This window comes from Monodon monoceros, unplaced genomic scaffold (assembly GCF_005190385.1).
Source record: "Monodon monoceros isolate NGI ecotype Baffin Bay Population unplaced genomic scaffold, NGI_Narwhal_1 Super_Scaffold_3, whole genome shotgun sequence".
Lineage (NCBI taxonomy): Eukaryota > Metazoa > Chordata > Mammalia > Artiodactyla > Monodontidae > Monodon > Monodon monoceros.
Window position 1 is genome coordinate 71940789 of NW_021703780.1, and position 19421 is coordinate 71960209.

At 46.0% G+C, this 19421-nt stretch overlaps 1 protein-coding gene across 3 annotated transcripts in view; it reads right to left on the reverse strand.

Annotated features, from left to right (window-relative positions):
• Positions 1–19421, reverse strand: part of ACOX2 (acyl-CoA oxidase 2) — a 35617-nt gene that overhangs the window by 9122 nt on the left and 7074 nt on the right. For all 3 annotated transcript variants that reach the window (XM_029242233.1, XM_029242230.1, XM_029242234.1), the window contains exons 8-13: positions 19210–19382; positions 17004–17166; positions 9440–9630; positions 7719–7886; positions 5121–5226; positions 1042–1259 (exon numbers count right to left, since the gene is read on the reverse strand). In XM_029242233.1, coding sequence (XP_029098066.1) covers positions 1042–1259; positions 5121–5226; positions 7719–7886; positions 9440–9630; positions 17004–17166; positions 19210–19382 — 1019 coding nt within the window. The remainder of the gene's footprint in view (positions 1–1041; positions 1260–5120; positions 5227–7718; positions 7887–9439; positions 9631–17003; positions 17167–19209; positions 19383–19421) is intronic.

Below are 19421 nucleotides of genomic sequence, written 5' to 3' on the forward strand. Positions count from 1 at the left end.
TGTTCTTAGTCTTGTTGATAATGTGAACTATTGGAGGTTCTAGGGGAAAAGTCATATACACATGTGTCATACCACATCCAGCCCCCAACATACACAACAGGCATCCTGTTTTTTCAGAAAAGGTGGCGTTATCAAGTTAGCTCATTTTCCATCTTATGGACAATGGTTACTAATTAGTATTAATTTCTGTTTCTTCCAGTGCCCTGGTCATGTTGGGGCTTTGGTTTTTATATGTTTTTAAAGTGATCATTTAGATTCTATGTAAGTGACAGGATGAAAGTATTGCATTAGTATGTCATGACCCTAAACTGCACCGCCTTATGCTGCATATAAAAACTATATTATTGTGTTACAAATCAGCATGTGAATTACTAGATTTTAAAAATGTCGTCTTGAAGCTGAGGGAGTATTAAAGTGAGCTTAGTCAACTAAGCATATTCAACAAAGATAAGGATACGTTTGAAATAAACAATAGCCCAACCTTCACTTTAACATACAGTTTAAGAGCACATGCTCTGGAGGCAGACAGGTCCTCGATTGTACCCAGACCCTCCTCTGGCTCACTGTGTGACCTTGGGCCCTAAGCCTGAATTTCCTCCCCTGTAAAATGGAGAGCGTAATAGTATCCACTTCAGAACCCTGTCAGGGTTAAATGAGATGATGTATATAAAAGCTTTTGGCATAGTGCCTGCCACGCATAAGTGTTCCTTAAGTATTAGCTAAGACCAAGGCTCATTAATATTATTAATATGTAGTATGCTTTTATTCATATTCTGTAGATTCTGTCATTTCTGGACAATGTTGAAGAGTTCGATTGAGGTAGCTAGATAATTTATTCTTAAACATTTTTAGTTGTGATTTTTCCCCCATTTTTTCCTTTCATTAATTCATAATGCTTTACGTTGGTGTAATGATGCTAGGATGTAAACCTGTCCAGGGCTAGTGCTGCTTTTGCCAGACCCCCATTTAACAAGGTTTTAGAGTTGAAGGTTTTGGAGTTTGAAGTGAACAAAGGGCTTAGGGCGAAGGGCAGCCACTCACCGGATGAGGAGGAGAAGGTCCAGGTAGGCTTTTCTCGCCACATCTGTTTGGGCGCCGGATAGGAAGCCATCATGGAGAAAGTCGCCCGTGTTAGTCATGATGCCATGTAAAGCATAGAGATCACAGAGGCGTTTGAGCACCTGCTGAATTGCTGGTTGATTTTCCAGTTTCTCCAGAGCTTCTGTAAAAATCTTCACAGTGACATAGTAGAGGTGTGCCTACAAAGACACAGAGATGCGTTAGCCTCTGATTTCTGCCTCGACAAGTCATCCTGGAAGCTTGGCAAAACTACTGGAATAAGCTTGCTGTGGCCATGTGTTTCCCAGCAGGCTGACAAGCGCTGCCTTTCTACTAGCTCACCGCGTCTGAGCCTTTTTGACAGGGGTGTGTGCACGCGTGTGTGTGCACGTGTGTGTGTGTGCGTGTGCTGGCGGCTGGTGGGCTCTGGAACTTGGTCCTTAGTTTCCTCATTTTCCTTGGGCCAGTCAAGTAGGTTTGAAAGCAGAGAGAGAGAATACAGCAGTATTGGAGGCTGACCTGGGGACAGTGGAGGACAGCACTGCTTTTCTCAAGAAAACAGCTACTTATTGTCTGCTGTGTTCAAGGCAGTGGTTGTGTGTGTGTGTGTGTGTGTGTGTGTGTGTGTGTGTATGTGTGTGCCTTGAAGTGAGAGAACAGAGGTTCAAGATGTACATAAAATTTATCCTAGCTAGACTGTAAACTCCTTGAGGTAAGCTGTTTAGCCCATATACAACAGTCCGGCTTTGTCGGTGGTTAAAGTAATACTTTGATGCTGGTTGGTAAGTGACCACTGCCTTCAACTGGCAAGAACCCCCTCTGCCAGGCTTCTTCCCAGGGATGCTCCTCCTCCACACAGCCCAGCAACTAAAGGTTTAACGCCGCCCGACCCAGCAGGACGCTTTTCCCTTAGGTCTGAAGTCCTTTCTGATTGGTGGGTACTCCTGCCTTACTGGTTATTAAACCCTTCTCCCTAAGACAAATGCACATTATTTTTATCTGGTAGGATATACGAGTTCTATGGGAGGAGAGAGAAAAGGAGAGCATATATATTAGGTCTTCTCAAATTTTTATGTGTGTACAGATTACCTGGGGATTTTGTCAAAATGCAGATTTTGGAATAGCTCCCCAGTAATGCCCATACTGCTGGTAGTGACTTGAAGTAGCAAGGCTTAGAGTGTCTCGAGGGATCAAAGGAATTTACCCGAGGGACAAGGAATGAGGGTAATAGTCATTCTTAGGCAGGGGAGAACTGCACGGGCACAGGGCTATACTTTCAGGAGGCTGCAGCAATTTAAGGGTAAGGTGAGGTGATGACAGGGAACTGTGAAAGTCAGGGTGGATGGGCAATTGGGACCCAGGTCGATGAAGGGCTGTGAATGACGTGGTTGGGATTTTATTCTGTGGGGGTCAGGGGGCCACCAGAGTCTTCAACAGGCCAGTGACATGATGAGGTTTCTCACTTGGAGTGGATCTGCCTTTCCCAGGGAGGCCTCACGTGGGTGCTAACAATACCACTTTGCCACCTGGACCTGGGGTGCTCACAGCCATGCTGGGTTTGCAGCATTTGAATATGGAAAAGGAGAAGATGTGCTCTGCTGCCCCTGCTGGGTCAGACAGCCCTTGGTGTTCAAACTGGACCCAGTTTGGCACAGCTGGAGAGCCTCACTTTTTTCACTTAGGCCCTGTTTCCCTTTTCTAATCTGAGAGCCACATCCTTAAATTCTCAGGGACCTGGGTTTAAGAGTGGAGTGATGAAGAGCTGCCCAAGGGCCTCTGCCTCACAAAGCAGGAGGAGGACCAGAGAGAGGAAGGTGGCCTCTTCCTTTGGGGAAAGGCTGAGCCAAACCTTGGCACCATGCTCTGAACACAATGAACTTTATTTATTAGTGTGTGTGTGTGTGTCTGTTTCAGTCTTGCTTCCTGCCTAATTTAGGGGTGGGGGTGGGATGTGTAGCGTTTATAGCCTAGGTGGCTCTTCAAGTTGTACAGGTATTAACTCATTTAATCTTCACAATAATCCTACAAGTTAGGTACTATCAGTAGCTCCATTTTGCAGATGAGGCCTCTGAGGCATCGAGAGATTAAGTTCCTTGCCTGCCCAAGCACTGGCTGGTGAGTGGTAGCAGTGAGATCCAAACCAGGGTAGTCTGCCTCTCGGTTAAGTTTGTACTGTTAACCGCTGTGCTGTGTTGCCAAAGCCACCAGAGACTGAGGCGAGATTATAATGGGCTGGGACCAGAACTTAGGCCAGGGTCCGATCCTCCTCCTCCACCCCTCTGCCACTGTTCCCCAACCCCCCTCGTGTTGCCGTCACTCTACCTACACATTTGTGGTTTCCAGATGAGACCCAGTTGGGTACTTGAGGTTTCTGTAGAGTAGATGTCCTCCCAGAGCCCAAAGACCAGAAAGCGCAGATTTCCCTGCGCATTATGACTTTAGAGACTCGGCTTGGGCACCGCCTTCCCAGGAAGCCGCTCATCCTTAAAACTGAGGCTATGCTTACTTTCCCTCTCAGGGTCATTTAATATGAGGTAACCCTGGCAAGCAGTGTCTGGTGCATGGCCGGCCATGGGTTTGGAAAGCAGGCGAATAATGGGCAGGTGTGGCTCCTTTTTAGGTGTCTGGTGAGAGCACAGCATTTGCTTACCCTCTTCTATGTTGACCGGACATTTGACACAGCAAGGGGGTGCCTCTGTGACGGCCGGAGCGGAATGGAGGGTGGCAGAGTCAATACCGGCGCCGGCCGATGTGATGGAGGTGGCAGGTCACCAGGTGGCGCTCATGCCCAGCCTGCCTGACCAGCCCTGCCCCGCCCGCCCCATGAGGGAGGCTGCAAAACGCTTCTGGGCTCCGCTGTTCTAGCCTGCTATTTTTGGGGCCTGCTGCCTGAGGATTGAAGGGAACACCTTGGTTTTCCACCTGTAGGTAGGGCCAGAGTCCCAGCTGCCTTAGCTAGAGCTCAGCAGTCATTCCTACCTCCTTCCCACTGCATTGCTCTCTGAAGCCCGTCCCTTTCTCCTACACCCTTAATATCTCTGCATCTACCCGCTTCTCTCCGTGCCCTCTGGCAGATTCATGGTCTGGATCACCCTCAGCGCTTGCCCAGACTGCTGCTGCCTGCTCCGTCCTGGCCTTTAGCCTCCAGTCCATTCCACCCCCTGAAGCCTGTATGATCCTTCTAGAATGAAACTGATCGCTTCGCTCCTCTGATACAGACCCTGCAGAGGCTTCCCACTGCAATGAGAAACAGAAGCCAGACTTCTCACAGTGGAGCAGAAGGTGCCAGGCCTTGCCTATCTTTCCTCCTCCCCTATCCTCCTTCCTGTCCTGGTTTGTCTTCTTCCTTTAGGTTCTCCTTGGAAGGATGTACATCTCCTCCCAAGCACCATGCCTTTTCTTGCCTCCTCCTTCTACACCTCCTCATCCCTTTGCTGGGACACCTTCCTGTCCAAAGCCACAGCCTCCACCCCTTGCCTGGTTAATTTCAGCTCATCCTTGCAGTCCTGGCCTATACGCCGCTTCTGAGAAGCCTTTCTGACTCCTCAAGGTGGGTAGACTTGCACCTGTTCTGGGATCTTGTGGCAGCCTGTATTTCCCCGTGACAGTGCTTTCCTGATCGCAGCCGTCTGTGGACACTGTTGAGCCCCCAGTACCCAGCCTGATGGCTGATGTTGAGTGGGTGCTTAAATATTTGCTGACTGACTGTGAATTATGCGCAAACACAAAACGTAGTGGAAATGGAATCAGACATCTAAGGATTGCCTGTGGGGCTGAGGAGAGACTTGACCTGCTTTTCTATCTGGGAGGAAATATTGAACAACCTGAAGCAAATCCAATAACACTGCCTCATTACACTTTTTCCCTAAGAGCTGCCAGTAAGATTGCTTTGGAGTTAAGTCCTTTAATTAAAATACCCTGGACTAAAGCCTCGAAAGTCAAATGAAGGCAGCCACTGAGCAGGGCTGGGGAATAATGGCAGAGTTCTGATTTTCTCAGCAGGACAACCTGCTGGGGAAACAAAACAGATCTCTTTCAGCTTTAGCTGATGGGCAGCTCACCTTGGCGGCCTGGAGATGTATGACAGTGGTCTGGTTCCATGCCTCGTGCCTGTCAGCCCCAGATTGCATGAGAGTCTGTAAATGATGCACTGAGTCCTTTATGAGCCTAAAGGCCAAAGAAAAAAGGTTCTGTTTTTGAACAAGTGGGGAAGAGATGGGTGGCATTTGGTCCCAGGCTGCCTGGGGTCCCACAGAAGTAGAAATAATACCAATTTATTGACCATTTGTTTGTGTTACAAACCTAAATACTTGATATACATTATCTCTTTAACCCTTTTAAGAGTAGGCATTCCCAATTTGCAGTGGGGAACACTGAGTGCTAGAGAGGCTAATTAACTGGTCCAGGGTCACGTAGCTAATAAGGAGTGGAGCTGTTCTTAACCTCCTGGCTGTAAAGCCTCAGGGCCCTGGGCCAGGCACCACCCCTTCTTTCTAATGCAGACTCCATCCTGATACCAGTGTTTTCAGGCCATTCAACTGACTGACTTCCTATGGCTGAGCAAGGAGAGTGGTTTTCCTCTGAAGGCTGGTGAAGCCTGTCAGTCACCCAGTCTGCTCTAAGTTCTACCAAAGGGACCTTAAAAAAAAAAGAGGAGAAAAGAAAACCAATCCTTGTTCTCCAAACCACGAAATTGGTAATTTGCCATTTAGTTAACCTTTATTCTTTTATTTTCTATTCCCTGCCCATCCACTCATGACCCTTGGAATTTGTATGCAAAACAAACTGTTTATTAAGCAATACTTATTTTGCTTTGTCATGGGATAGATAAGCACATGTCACATTGAGTTCTAAGCAAAAAGCAATATACAGCCGTCCCTTGGTATCTCTGGGGGGATTGGTTCCAGGACCACCACAGATACCAAAGTCGAGATACTCAAGTCCTGGTATAAAAGTGTAGTATGGTCACCCTCCTTATTCACAGGTTCTGCATCTGGGGATATAGAAGACCAACTTTGATGGCATTTTAATTACCCTGAGCAGCCTTATTTTGCCTGCCCCACTGCTCCAACTGAAATGTTAGTTCTGTGAGACCTGGGCTTTTTTTTTTTTTTCCCCTACATTGGGTCTTCGTTGCTGCGTGTGGGCTTTCTCTAGTTGCGGCGAGCAGGGGCTACTCTTCGTTGCGGTGTGTGGGCTTCTCATTGCGGGGCCTTCTCTTGTGGAGCACAGGCTCTAGGCTCACGGGCTTCAGTAGTTGCAACATGCAGGCTCAGTAGTTATGGCTTGTGGGCTCTAGAGTGCAGGCTCAGTAGTTGTGGCGCACGGGCTTAGTTGCTCTGTGGCATGTGGGATCTTTCGGACCAGGGCTCGAACCCATATCCCCTGCATTGGCAGGCAGATTCTTAACCACTGTGCTACCAGGGAAGCCCGAGGCCTGGGCTTTTTGTCGGACTGGTTTACTGATAGATCCCTAGTGACTGGAACAGTGCCTGGCAGATTATAGGTACTAAATATTTGTGGTAAAACATAAATGAATGTCCCAAGTTGCTTGTGATCTTGAAATGACTATTAACCATCCCTGAGACCACAGGTTGGGATATAAGACCTCATATTATATAATGAAACTATTTTTTCCAGGATTTTATGGTGTTTTAGTTGGGGAGGGGCTCAGAAGTTTTCCTTTCTAGGTAGCTAAATCTCTCCACCTTTTCCATGATGGTGTCTTTATTCCCAGCCCCCTGGCATGTTTGGACATTCCTGACATACAGTAAGTGTCCGACGATATTTGCTGGATGACAGAATGGAGGAGTCCTTGGTCTTGTCTGTGTTACCTGGAGCCTACTAGACCCTGGAAATAAACATATACTATCCCTTGTTATAGTCACATTTTTGAAAATTATTTTTAGATTGTGGGATATTTCGAATATGTGAGCACAGTTGTCCCTCTGTATCCACAGTTTCCACATCTTCAGATTCAACCAAGAATCAAATATTTGGAAAAAAACATTCTAGAAAGTTCCAAAAAGCAAAAATAGAATTTGCTGCACGCTGGCAACTATTTACATATCATTTGCATTGTATTTACACCTATTTACATAATATTTACATTTTATTGGGTATTATAAGTAATCTAGAGATGATTTAAAGTAAATGGGAGGATGTGCATATGCAAATACCTACACATAATATTGCAAATCTGCAAATATCCCATTTTATAGAAGGGACTTGTGCATCCTGGGAGTTTGGTATCCGCAGGGGTCCTGGAACCAATCCCCTGCAGATACAGATGGATGACTGTATTGCTTTATTTATTAGTATTTACGTACCAATACATATGTAGTATTTACATATGGGTACATTCTTTGTAATGCAAACCACAGTGAGACCCTAAAGATTTTAAAAATTCCTTGCACTGGCTAGAGAGGTGATGTCTTCCTACTATCTTGACCAGGATGGGGAAGTGATAGTGGTCCATGGCTGACAGGTGAATTCTCCTTTCTGCCCCTGGTGGCAGGAGCTGAGAGGACTTGAGGAGGTTGGGGAAGGGGGTGGTTTTTGGAAGAGTATCCTAGAATGTCCACCCAGCCAGTCCCAAAGGCCTTAGTGGGAAGGAGCCTGCCCCCAGGTGGGATGGTTGATTTCTGAGCTTGGCTTACCTGGCTGCCACGTGTGCCCAGGCCGTGGTGTAAAGCTCTGGGTGGAGGAAGTCGGCTACATTTTGGGCTGGGCACTTGGCCAGGTCAGGTGCAGTCAGGTATGCAACAGACTGAGGGAGAGACCTCTGTGATGACTCCTGAGCCTGCAGGTAGCTCTTCACCAGAAACCTAGGGGGCAGGGGTACCAGCAGGTGAGAGGGTGGGGAGCCCTGAGGGACAGCCCAGCACCCCTCTCCCAGCGTCATGCACTCTTATGCTCCCCGTGGGAGAACCAGGGCCACCCACTTTCTTTCCCAGGTCCCTGCTGATAGCTACTCTTCACTCAAAAGCCGAAATGCATCCCGAGGCTGTAGCTTCTTTCACAGTGAAATGGAGCTGGAGCTGTAGACCGCAGACATTCTCAGACCATGAACATAAATTCTTTTGATACCTGAACAAACAATCTTTTCTCTTGGTTAAGATCTTATGATTCGGGGATTTATGATGAATTGTACAGTGATGGTGGAAATTAAATTTTCTTAGCTCATAAAAGGATAGATGCAAGATTGCAAGCATGTATAGGAGAACTACAGGTGACTCATAGCTTCTTCCTTGTGCTAATCCAATGGTTAGCGGCTCTGGGTCAGACAACCCTGGATTCCTCTGCAGCTCCACGCTTCACTTCCCTCAGCCTCAGTGCCTCCATCTCTAGATGAGGATGGGGTCACCTGAGAGGGGGTTTGGGAAAACTGAATGAGATAATATTTGCAGAGCACTTGGCACAGTGCGGGGCATAGAGTATCTAATACATGATTTTGTATTCCTTTTGTAATTTGAAAAGAAAAAACAAATGTTGTATGTTTAAAATTTTTTAAAGAAATGTTACATAGCCAATTTGCCAGCAGGTCCTTTCTCCCTGCCTGGAGAAGTATTTGGCCTGTCTACCAGGCCTACGTGAAAGGCCTGGTCAGCCACAAGACCCACAGACATAAGAGAGAGAGAAAGAAACCGCCTGTTGCGGGGAGGGGGAATCAGCCATTCCTCCCTGCCTTTCAGGTTGGAGCCTCCTGGTGCAGACCCTGTGCTGAACCTGGAGATGCTACAGTGAACAAGGCTGGCAGACTCCCTGCCCTCAAGGCCCGTCACACAAAAAGAGACGCAGTGGGGGGGGGGGGCATCTGAAGGAAGTGTCATTTTAGCTGAGACCTGAAGATGAGGAGGAGCCTGGCGGTGGAGAGGATTAGGGGGAGGGAAGTGAGTGTGCAGGCCCCGAAGAAGAAACGTGTGGCTGGCAAAGTGAGCAGAGGAGAAGGTTGTGAGAGGATGGAGGGGAGGCAGGGACCATGTCTTAAGGTCCTTGCAGGCCACAGTGTGGACTGTGGCATTTTCCTGTGAGCGGTGGGAAGCCATTGAAGAATTTCAAGCAAGGGAAAGATGTGATCTTCTTTAGGCTTAAAAAAAATCCCCCTGGCTGCCTGTGGAGGAAGGGCGGAAGTGGGGCAGGGTGGAAGCAGCCGACCAGTGAGGAGATTGATGTTGTCCCGGTGGAGGGTGTGGCAGCCTGGCTGGGAGCTGCATGAGTCTGGGGAGAAGTGGATGGATTGGAGACATAATGTGGGAGTTGGACAGTCTGCAGATGGTGGTCCCCAAAGTCTGCTCCCTCTGTGGGCATCAGATGGTGCTTCAACCCAGGCAGAAGCTTGGTGGGGTCCCTGAGGGTTGGACAGAGACGTGGGCCTTACCTGGCTGTCTGCAGGTAGAGCACCGTGTTCTCACCCTCGTAGGTGCAGGAGGCTGTCACTCTGGTGACCAGGGAGGGCAGGCCGCTCAGCTTCGAGTAGCCATGTCCACCACAGGCCCTGCGGCACAGCTCAGCCCCCTGGACGCAGAAGTCCGACACCAAGGCCTTCATACCTGCACTCAGTGCGTGAAGCTGCAAAAACAGGAAGGGGGTCAGGTGGCCTAAGGGACCGTTCAGTTACAGCCATGCTTACCACTCATGGAGCGCCCACTCTATGCTGAGAACAGCTCTGTGAGATAAGAACTGTTTCCTCAGCTCACAGCTTTATGAATGAGAAGACTGAGACTCGGGTTACGTGACTCACCCAAGGTCATAAAAAGAGGCAGTGTCGCTGTAGGGGCAATAAGAACGAAGGAAAACTGTCTAGACCAGTGTCTCCAGGATCTTGGGAAGAGAGTGCTTCTAGGATTGGTCTCACCATTATCCAGGAGCTGTGGATTTTGCTGGCAGGGAGAGGTTTTGGAGGGCTTGTCTGTGAGGATGCAGTTCCACCATCAGCCCACTGCTCTGGGTTGTAGGAGGGGCTGCCAGGCAGCCAACCTGGTTTGAGTTTTTGGTTCTTGAAAGCCCTTACCCATCTTTCACACTTTCAAGTCCTTGGGAGGAAGGGTCATGTCCCTTAACCTCTCTGTGCTTCACTTTCCTCATCTGTAAAATGGGTATACAAATGGTGCCTGCGGTACAGTTGGAAGGATTGCTGAAGCAATGCTTACAAAGCAGAGAGCCTGGACAGACCAAATCTGTATGTAAGTCCACTGTCCTTTATCTGAGAATCTTGGGTCCAGATGCGTTTTGGAATCAGATATGTTTTGAATTTTAGAAAGGTAAAGCAGCGCATTTAAGGTAGATTATATATAATACCCCTAGAGGAGTCCAGGGAGACCCTAGTGATCCAATGTATTAATATTTTCAGCTGCAAAATGTATTCACACTCAGTGGGATAAATCAGCTTAATTCAGGTCAAACTGTGCCACCAAATGAGTTCTAAATGACTTTTGGTTTTCAGAGCTTTCCAGGTTTCAGAGACACACCAGGGGGGACTTCCCTGGTGGCGCAGTGGTTAAGAATCTGCCTGCCAGTGCAGGGGACACGGGTTCGATCCCTGGTCTGGGAAGATCCCACATGCCGCAGAGCAGCTAAACCTGTGTGCCACAGCTACTGAGCCTGTGCTCTAGAGCCCGCGAGCCACAACTACTGAGCCTGCTTACCACAACTACTGAAACCCGTGCCTAGAGCCCCTGCTCCGCAACAAGAGAAGAGAGATTGGTTCAAGGTGGTGAAATAGGAGGACATGAGCTCACTTCTTCTTGCGGGAGCACTGGAATCACAACTAATTGCTGAACAGTCATCGACAGGAAGACACTGGAATTCACCAAAAAAGTTCAAGATACCCCACATCCAAAGACAAAGGAGAAGCTGCAATGAGACGATAGAAGGGGCGCAATCACAATAAAATCAAATCCCATAACCGCTGGGTGGGTGAGTCACAAGCTGGAGAATACTTATACCACGGAAGTCCACCCACTGGAGTGAAGGTTCTGAGCCCCACGTCAGGCTTCCCAACCTGGGGGTCTGGCAAAGGACCTGGGAGGAGGAATTCCCAGAGAATCAGACTTTGAAGGCTAGTGGGATTTGATTTGCAGGACTTCAACAGGACTGGGGGAAACAGAGCCTCCACTCTTGGAGGGCACACACAAAGTAGTGTGCACATCAGGACCCAGGGGAAGGAGCAATGACCCCATAGGAGACTGAACCAGACCTACCTGCTAGTGTTGGAGGGTCTCCTGCAGAGGCGGGGGGGTGGCTTGGCTCACTGCGGGGACAAGGACACCGGAAGCAGAAGATCTGGGAAGTACTCTTTGGCATGAACCCTCCCGGAGTCCGCCATTAGCCCCACCAAAGAGCCTGTAGCCTCCAGTGCTGGATCATCTCAGGCCAAGCACCCAACAGGGAGTGAACTCAGCCCCACCCATCAGCAGACAAGCAGATTAAAGTTTTACTGAGCTCTGCCCACCAGAGCAACACCCAGCTCTACCACCACCAGTCCCTCCCATCAAGAAGCTTGCATAAGCCTCTTAGATAGCCTCATCCACCAGAGGGCAGACAGCAGAAGCAAGAAGAACTACAGTCCTGCAGCCTGTGGAACGAAAACCACATTCAGAGAAAGATAGAGGACTATGTACCAGATGAAGGAACAAGATAAAACCCTAGAAAAACAACTAAATGAAGTGGAGACAGGCAACCTTCCAGAAAAAGAATTCAGAATAATGATAGTGAAGATGATCCAGGACCTCAGAAAAAGAATGGAGGCAGAGATTGAGAAGATGCAAGAAATGTTTAACAAAGACCTAGAATAATTAAAGAACAAACAAACACAGATGAACAATTCAATAACTGAAATGAAAACTACACTAGAAGGAATCAATAGCAGAATAACTGAGGCAGAAGAACAGATAAGTGACCTGGAAGACAGAATGGTAGAATTCACTGCCGCAGAACAGAAAAAAGAAGAAAGAATGAAAAGAAATGAAGACAGCCTAAGAGACCTCTGGGACAACATTAAACACACCACATTCGTATTTTAGGGGTCCCAGAAGGAGAAGAGAGAGAGAAAGGACCAGAGAAAATATTTGAAGAGATTATAGTCGAAAACTTCCCAAACATGGGAAAGGAAATAGCCACCCAAGTCCAGGAAGTGCAGAGTCCCAGGCAGGATAAACCCAAGGAGAAACACGCCAAGACAGACAGTAATCAAATTTACAAAAATTAAAGACAAAGAAAAATTATTAAAAGCAACAAGGGAAAAATGACAACATACAAGGGAACTCCCGTAAGGTTAAAAGCTGATTTCTCAGCAGAAACTCTACAAGCCAGAAGGGAGTGACACGATATACTTAAAGTGATGAAAGGGAAAAATGTACAACCAAGGCTACTCTACCAGGCAAGGATCTCATTCAGATTTGATAGAGAAAAGCTTTACAGACAAGCAAAAGCTAAGAGAATTCAGCACCACCAAACCAGCTCTACAACAAATGCTAAAGGAACGTCTCTAAGTGGAAAACACAAAAGAAGAAAAGGACCTACAAAAACAAGCCCAAAACAATTAAGAAAATGGTAATAGGAACATACGTATCGATAATTACCTTAAATGTAAATGGATTAAATGTTCCAAACAAAAGGCATAAGCTTGCTGAATAGATACAAAAACAAGACTCGTATACATATATATGCTGTCTACAAGAGACCGACTTCAGACCTAGGGACACATACAGACTGAAAGTGAGAGAATGGAAAAAGGTATTCCATGCAAATGGAAATCAAAAGAAAGCTGGAGTAGCAATACTCATTTCAGATAAAATAGACTTTAAAATAAAGAATGTTACAAGAGACAAGGAAGGACACTACATAATGATCAAGGGATCAATCCAAGAGGGAGATATAACAATTATAAATATATATGCACCCAACATAGGAGCACCTCAATACATAAGGCAACTGCTAACAGCTATAAAAGAGGAAATCGACAGTAACACAATCATAGTGGGGGACTTTAACACCTCACTTACACCAATGGACAGATCATCCAAACAGAAAATTCATAAGGAAACACAAGCTTTAAATGACACAATACACCAGATAAATTTAATTGATATTTACAGGACATTTCATCCAAAAACAACAGATTACACTTTCTTCTCAAGTGTACACGGAACATTCTCCAGGATAGATCACATCTTGGGCCACACATCAAGCCTTGGTAAGTTTAAGAAAATTGAAATCATATCAAGCATCTTTTCTGACCACAGCACTACGAGATTAGAAATAAATTACAGGGAAAAAACCCCGTAAAAAACACAAACACGTGGAAGCTAAACAATACATTACTAAATAACCAAGAGATCACTGAAGAAATCAGAGGAAATCAAAAAATACCTAGAGACAAATGACAACAAAAGCACGATGATCCAAAACCTATGGGATGCAGCAAAAGCAGTTCTAAGAGGGAAGTTTATAGCAATACAATCCTACCTCAATAAACCAGAAAAATCTCAAATAAACAATCTAACCTTACACCTAAAGGAACTGGAGAAAGAAGAACAAAGAAAACCCAAAATTAGTAGAAGGAAAGAAACATAAAGATAAGAGCAGAAATAAATGAAATAGAAACAAGGAAAACAATAGCAAAGACCAATAAAACTAAAAGCTGGTTCTTTGAGAAGATAAAATTGATAAACCTTTAGCCAGACTCATCAAGAAAAAGAGGGAGAGGACTCAAATCAGTAAAATTAGAAATGAAGAAGGAGAACTTACAACAGACACCGCAGCACATCAAAAGAGACTACTACAAGCAACTCTATTTTGGACAACCTGGAAGAAATGGACAAATTCCTAGAAGGTATAACCTTCTAAGACTGAACCAGGAAGAAATAGAAAATAACAGACCAATCACAAGTAATGCAATTGAAACTGTGATTAAAAATCTTCCAACAAGCAAAAGTCCAGGACCAGATGGCTTCATAGGTGAATTCTATCAAACATTTAGAGAAGAGCTAACACCCATCTTTCTCAAACTCTTCCAAAAAATTGCAGAGGAAGGAACACTCCCAAACTCATTCTATGAGTCCCCCATCACCCTGATACCAAAACCAGACAAAGATTCTACAAAAAAAGAAAATTAGAGACCAATATCACTGATGAATATAGATGCAAAAATCCTCAACAAAATACTAGCAAACAGAATCCAACAACACATTAAAAAGATCATACATCGTGATCAAGTGGGATTTATCCCAGGGATGCAAGGATTCTTCAATATACGCAAATCAATCAATGTGATACACCATATTAACAAATTGAAGAATAACAACTGTATGATCATCTCAATAGATGCAGAAGAAGCTTTTGACAAAATTCAGCACCAATTTATGATAAAAACTCTCCAGAAAGTGGGCAGAGAGGGAACCTACCTCCACATAATAAAGACCATATATGACAAACCCACAGCAGGAATCATTCTCAGTGGTGAAAAACTGAAAGCATTTCCTTTAAGATCAGGAACAAGACAAGAATGTCCACTCTCACCACTATTATTCAACATGGTTTTGGAAGTCCTAGCCACAGCAGTCAGAGAAGAAGAAATAAACGGAATCCAAATTGGAAAAGAAGAAGTAAAACTGGATCACTGTTTGCATATGACATGACACTATACATAGAGAATCCTAAAGATGCCACCAGAAAACTACTAGACCTAATCAATGAATTTGGTAAAGTTGCAGGATACAAAATTAATGCACAGAAATCTTTTGCATTCCTATACACTAAACAATGAAGGATCAGCAAGAGAAATTAAGGAAACAATCCCATTCACCATTGTAACAGAAAGAATAAAATACCTAGGAATAAACCTACTTAAGGAGGTAAAAGACCTGTACTCAGAAAAGTATAAGACACTGAGGAAAGAAATCAAAGATGATACAAACAGATGGAGAGATATACCATGTTCTTGGTTTGGAAGAATCAATATTGTGAAAATGACTGTACTACCCAAAGCAATCTACAGATTCAGTGCAATCCCTATCAAATTATCAGTGGCATTTTTTACAGAACTAGAACAAAAAATCTTCAAATTTGTATGAAGACACAAAAGACCCCGAATAGCCAAAGCAATCTTGAGGGAAAAAAACGGAGCTGGAGGAATCAGACTCCCTGACTTCATACTATACAACAGAGCTACAGTAATCAAGACAATACAGTACTGGCACAAAAACAGAAATATAGATCAATGGAACAGGATAGAAAGGCCAGTGATAAAACCACACCCCTGTGGTCAGCTAATCTATGAAAAAGGAGGCAAGGATATACAATGGAGAAAAGACAGTGTCTTCAATAAGTGGTGCTGGGAAAACTGGACAGCTACATGTAAAAGAATGAAATTAGAGCACTCCTTAACACCATATACAAAAATAAACTCAAAATGGATTAAAGACCTAAATGTAAGGCCAGACATTATAAAACTCTTAGAGGAAAACATAGGCAGAACACTCTTGACCTAAATCACAGCAAGATCTTTTTTGACCCACCTCCTAGAGTAATGGAAATATAAACAAAAATAAACAAATGGGACCTAATGAAACTTCAAAGCTTTTGCACAGCAAAGGAAACTATAAACAAGATGAAAAGACAACCCTCAGAATGGGAGAAAATATTTGCACATGAATCAACAAAGGATTAATCTCCAAAATATATAAACAGCTCATGCAGCTCAATATTAAAAAAGCAAACAACCCAATCAAAAAATGAGCAGAAGACCTAAATAGTCATTTCACCAAAGAAGACATGCAGATGGCCAAGAGGCACATGAAAAACTGCTCAACATCACTAATTATTAGAGAAATGCAAATCAAAACTACAATGAGGCATCACCTCACACCAGTTAGAATGGGCATCATCAGAAAATCTACAAACAACAAATGCTGGAGAGGGTGTGGAGAAAAGGGAACCCTCCTGCACTGTTGGTAGGAATGTAAATTGATACAGCCACTATGGAGAATAGTATGGAGGTTCCTTAAAAAACTAAAAATAGAATTACCATATGACCCAGCAATCCCACTACTGGGCATACCCAGAGAAAACCACAGTTCAAAAAGACAAATGCATTCTAATGTTCATTGCAGCACTATTTACAATAGCCAGGACATGGAACCAACATAAATGCCCATTGTCAGACGAATGGGTAAAGAAGATGTGGTACATATATACAATGGAATATTACTCAGCCATAAAAAGGAACGAAATTGGGTCATTTGTAGGGATGTGAATGGACCTAGAGACTGTCATATGGAGTGAAGTAAGTCAGAAAGAGAAAAACAAATATCGTATATGAACGCATATACGTGGAATCTAGAAAAATGGTACAGATGCACCCATTTACAAGGCAGAAATAGAGACACAGATGTAGAGAACAAATGCCAAGGGGGGAAAGCGGGGTTGGGGGTGGTGTGATGAATTGGGAGATTGGGATTGACATGTATACACTAATATGTATCAAATAGATAACTAATAAGAACCTGCTGTATTAAAAAAAAATAAAATAAAATTCAAAAAAAAAAAATAGAGAAGCCACTGCAATGAGAATCCCGCACACCGCAAGGAAGAGTAGCCCCCGCTCGCCGCAACTAGAGAAAGCCTGCGCGCAGCAACGAAGACCCAACACAGCCAAAAATAAATAAATAAATAAATTTATAAAAACAAAAGAACACACCAGGGATTGTGCACCTGTGTCCTATACACTATCTGTGATCATTTCCTCTAACATGTTTGGAGCTTCCTGGGGGCCAGATGTAGGTGGATTTATACGTCAGGGTACAGTTCACCTGGGATGTTGGAAGTCTGCAGAGGGAGAAAGTGGAAAGAGCCCATGGGGGCAGGATTGGGGCTGCTTCCCAGTGGGAGGACCATTTCAGCCATGGTCCCAGCTCCTGCCCCCCAGAGAAAGCAGGTATAACCTCAGGCAGGAGTCTGAAGTCTCTGTCCAGAATGGAACTGTAGGAGCGATGGAAGAATTCCAAGAGGCTCTTTGCCACGAAGTGGAATGCATAGGCCTTGGCCAGCGGAGGAAAGAGTTTCTGCTGCTGCGTCTGGTAGTCCAGGACTTTTGCCTCTGGGTCACTGAGGGGAAGAAAAGCAGAAGATTTGCTACCTGCCACATCCATCTTCCCATATCCCCAATGCCATAAAAGCCTTAAAAATGGACAGTTTTTTATAGCTCACCGCAAAATTTGACGTAGACTGACGTGACGCTAGTAATAATCTTAAAATTCCATCTAACATGAATATCCACACATTTCACTGTAGAAATATTAACATGTCCGCTTATGGGTGCTGCCCCTTGTGGAGGTTTACAGTATACGCACCGTATTAACCTGCTAAAAATCTGGAAAGTTCTGAATTCCAACAGATCTGGCCTCAAGGATTTTGGGTGAGGGGTTGTGGCCCTGAAGCCTTGATTATTTGAACCTTGACCTTTCACTGTCCAGGTGCATGTGCTGTGTGCTGGGAAATATGTGGAACCTAATTGATAACTCTGAGGATGTGAACTTGGGTTGGATGGAATTCCGAGGTAGGGATTGCACCCGCCTTGTCCGTTGCTGTGTTCTCAGGGCTAGAGACTCTGTTCAGCATTAGGGGCCTTCGGTAACTATTAGTGGATTGATGTGAATGTGAGACGCCTCCCGTGGCTGATGGGGAGAAACCTGGTGTCTCTTCTCTGGGCCAGCAGCCCCTCACCTGGACATGTACTATTATAACCATCCCAGTCTTATGCAACCCAGAAGACTGGGCTCCGACAGGATATCATTGGCAATACCTCCTTCCCAGCTCCCCTGTCCCCCAGAGAAGACTCCCTCAGCCCGGGATTCTGAAGCCAGGCTGGCTGAGGGTGATTTGGGTTTGCCAGTAAAGGACCCTGGGCTGAGGGCCTGGCATGCTTCACTGCGTTTCAGCCCTAACACCACCCTGGAAGAGCGTTTTTGTCACGCCCATTTAGTTGACGAGGAAGCTGAGGGACAAAGAGGTGGGGTGGCTAATCTAAGCTCCCGGAAGTGGCGGAGCTGAGGGTGGCACCGGGTCTGCCTGGTGTTTGACCCTCAGCCCGTTTTGCGTTAGAGAACTCTGGATCCTTGAGCCCATGGTGTGGAACACCACCGGCCTCTTGAGCCAGACATCCTCAAGTTCCAGTCCTGGTAACCTCACTCTTTCCTTTACAAGTGAGAAGATAGGCCCAGAGAGGGCAAAGGACTTGCCAAGGGGCGCTTACTATAGTTGGGGCGAGAACTGCCAGGTTAAAGCTTGTCTCTGCTCCATGAGTTCGGTCAGCTATGCTGTGTCCAGCCCCGCCCTCTCTCCCGGTGCTCATGCTGCGGCCCCATATGCCCAGGCTCCAGTTTGCTGCATCCTGGGTATGTGCCCATTTGGGACATATTTACCCTAAAAAATTATTTGTTTACCTAAAATTGAAATGTAACTGGCAGTCCTGTATTTTTATTTGCTGAATCTGATAACCTTGTGTGTGTGTGTGTGTGCGCGCGCACATGCGTGCGTACACATACTCACATCAAAGCAGAGGGTACAGTGAGCCCTTTGGTGCCATGGAGTAGACCTATTAGCCAGACAGAACCACATACAACAAAATGGGTGCAGACGTGGACGTACCATGGTCAGATGTTGGCAGTCACAACCAGACAGAATCAACTGCAGCCACATAGTCTGACGTGACAGCCGGGTTTTTCCAGACACAGTCACTCACACCTGACAGAACAATCTCGGGAGCCACATTCACCCACAGCTTGGTGCCCAGCCGATCCAGATACACTCAGCCAGTCACAGCCATACCCAACTGGATTGAAACAGTCCGAGTTTGTTGGACAGACTGAGTCAGATCTGGTGGTACAGGGCCAGAGACACAAGATCACACAGAGCCTGATGGGGCCAGACACTGACAGACATAGGTTGGGCCAGCTGGTCAGCCTGGATTAGAGAGAGCCAGATAGAGACCCCACAGACCAGATGGGCCAGGTCCAGGCGAATGTGTGGGCAAGGGGGGGGTAACATGTGCTCCCAGCACCCCACTCTGGCGGAGGGTTGGTGTCAGGGGGTAGGCACTGTGGGATCGAGGTAGCCCGGGCTGCGGTGGCTCATCTGGGCGCCGCTTGCCTGGGCCGGAGCCGGGATTGGTGGCGTATGACCGAGTAGCGGATGGCAATGACACAGGCCTTCTGCAGCAGTGGTATGACCTCGTTTGACAGCATGTCCACCCGCACCACCACCATGCTGAGGTAGTTGCTCTTTGCTGTTCCGAGCTTGATGTAGGTACCATCTGGCAAGACCTGGTAGACCAAGGACAGGCAGTGGGTCTGAGCCAGGGC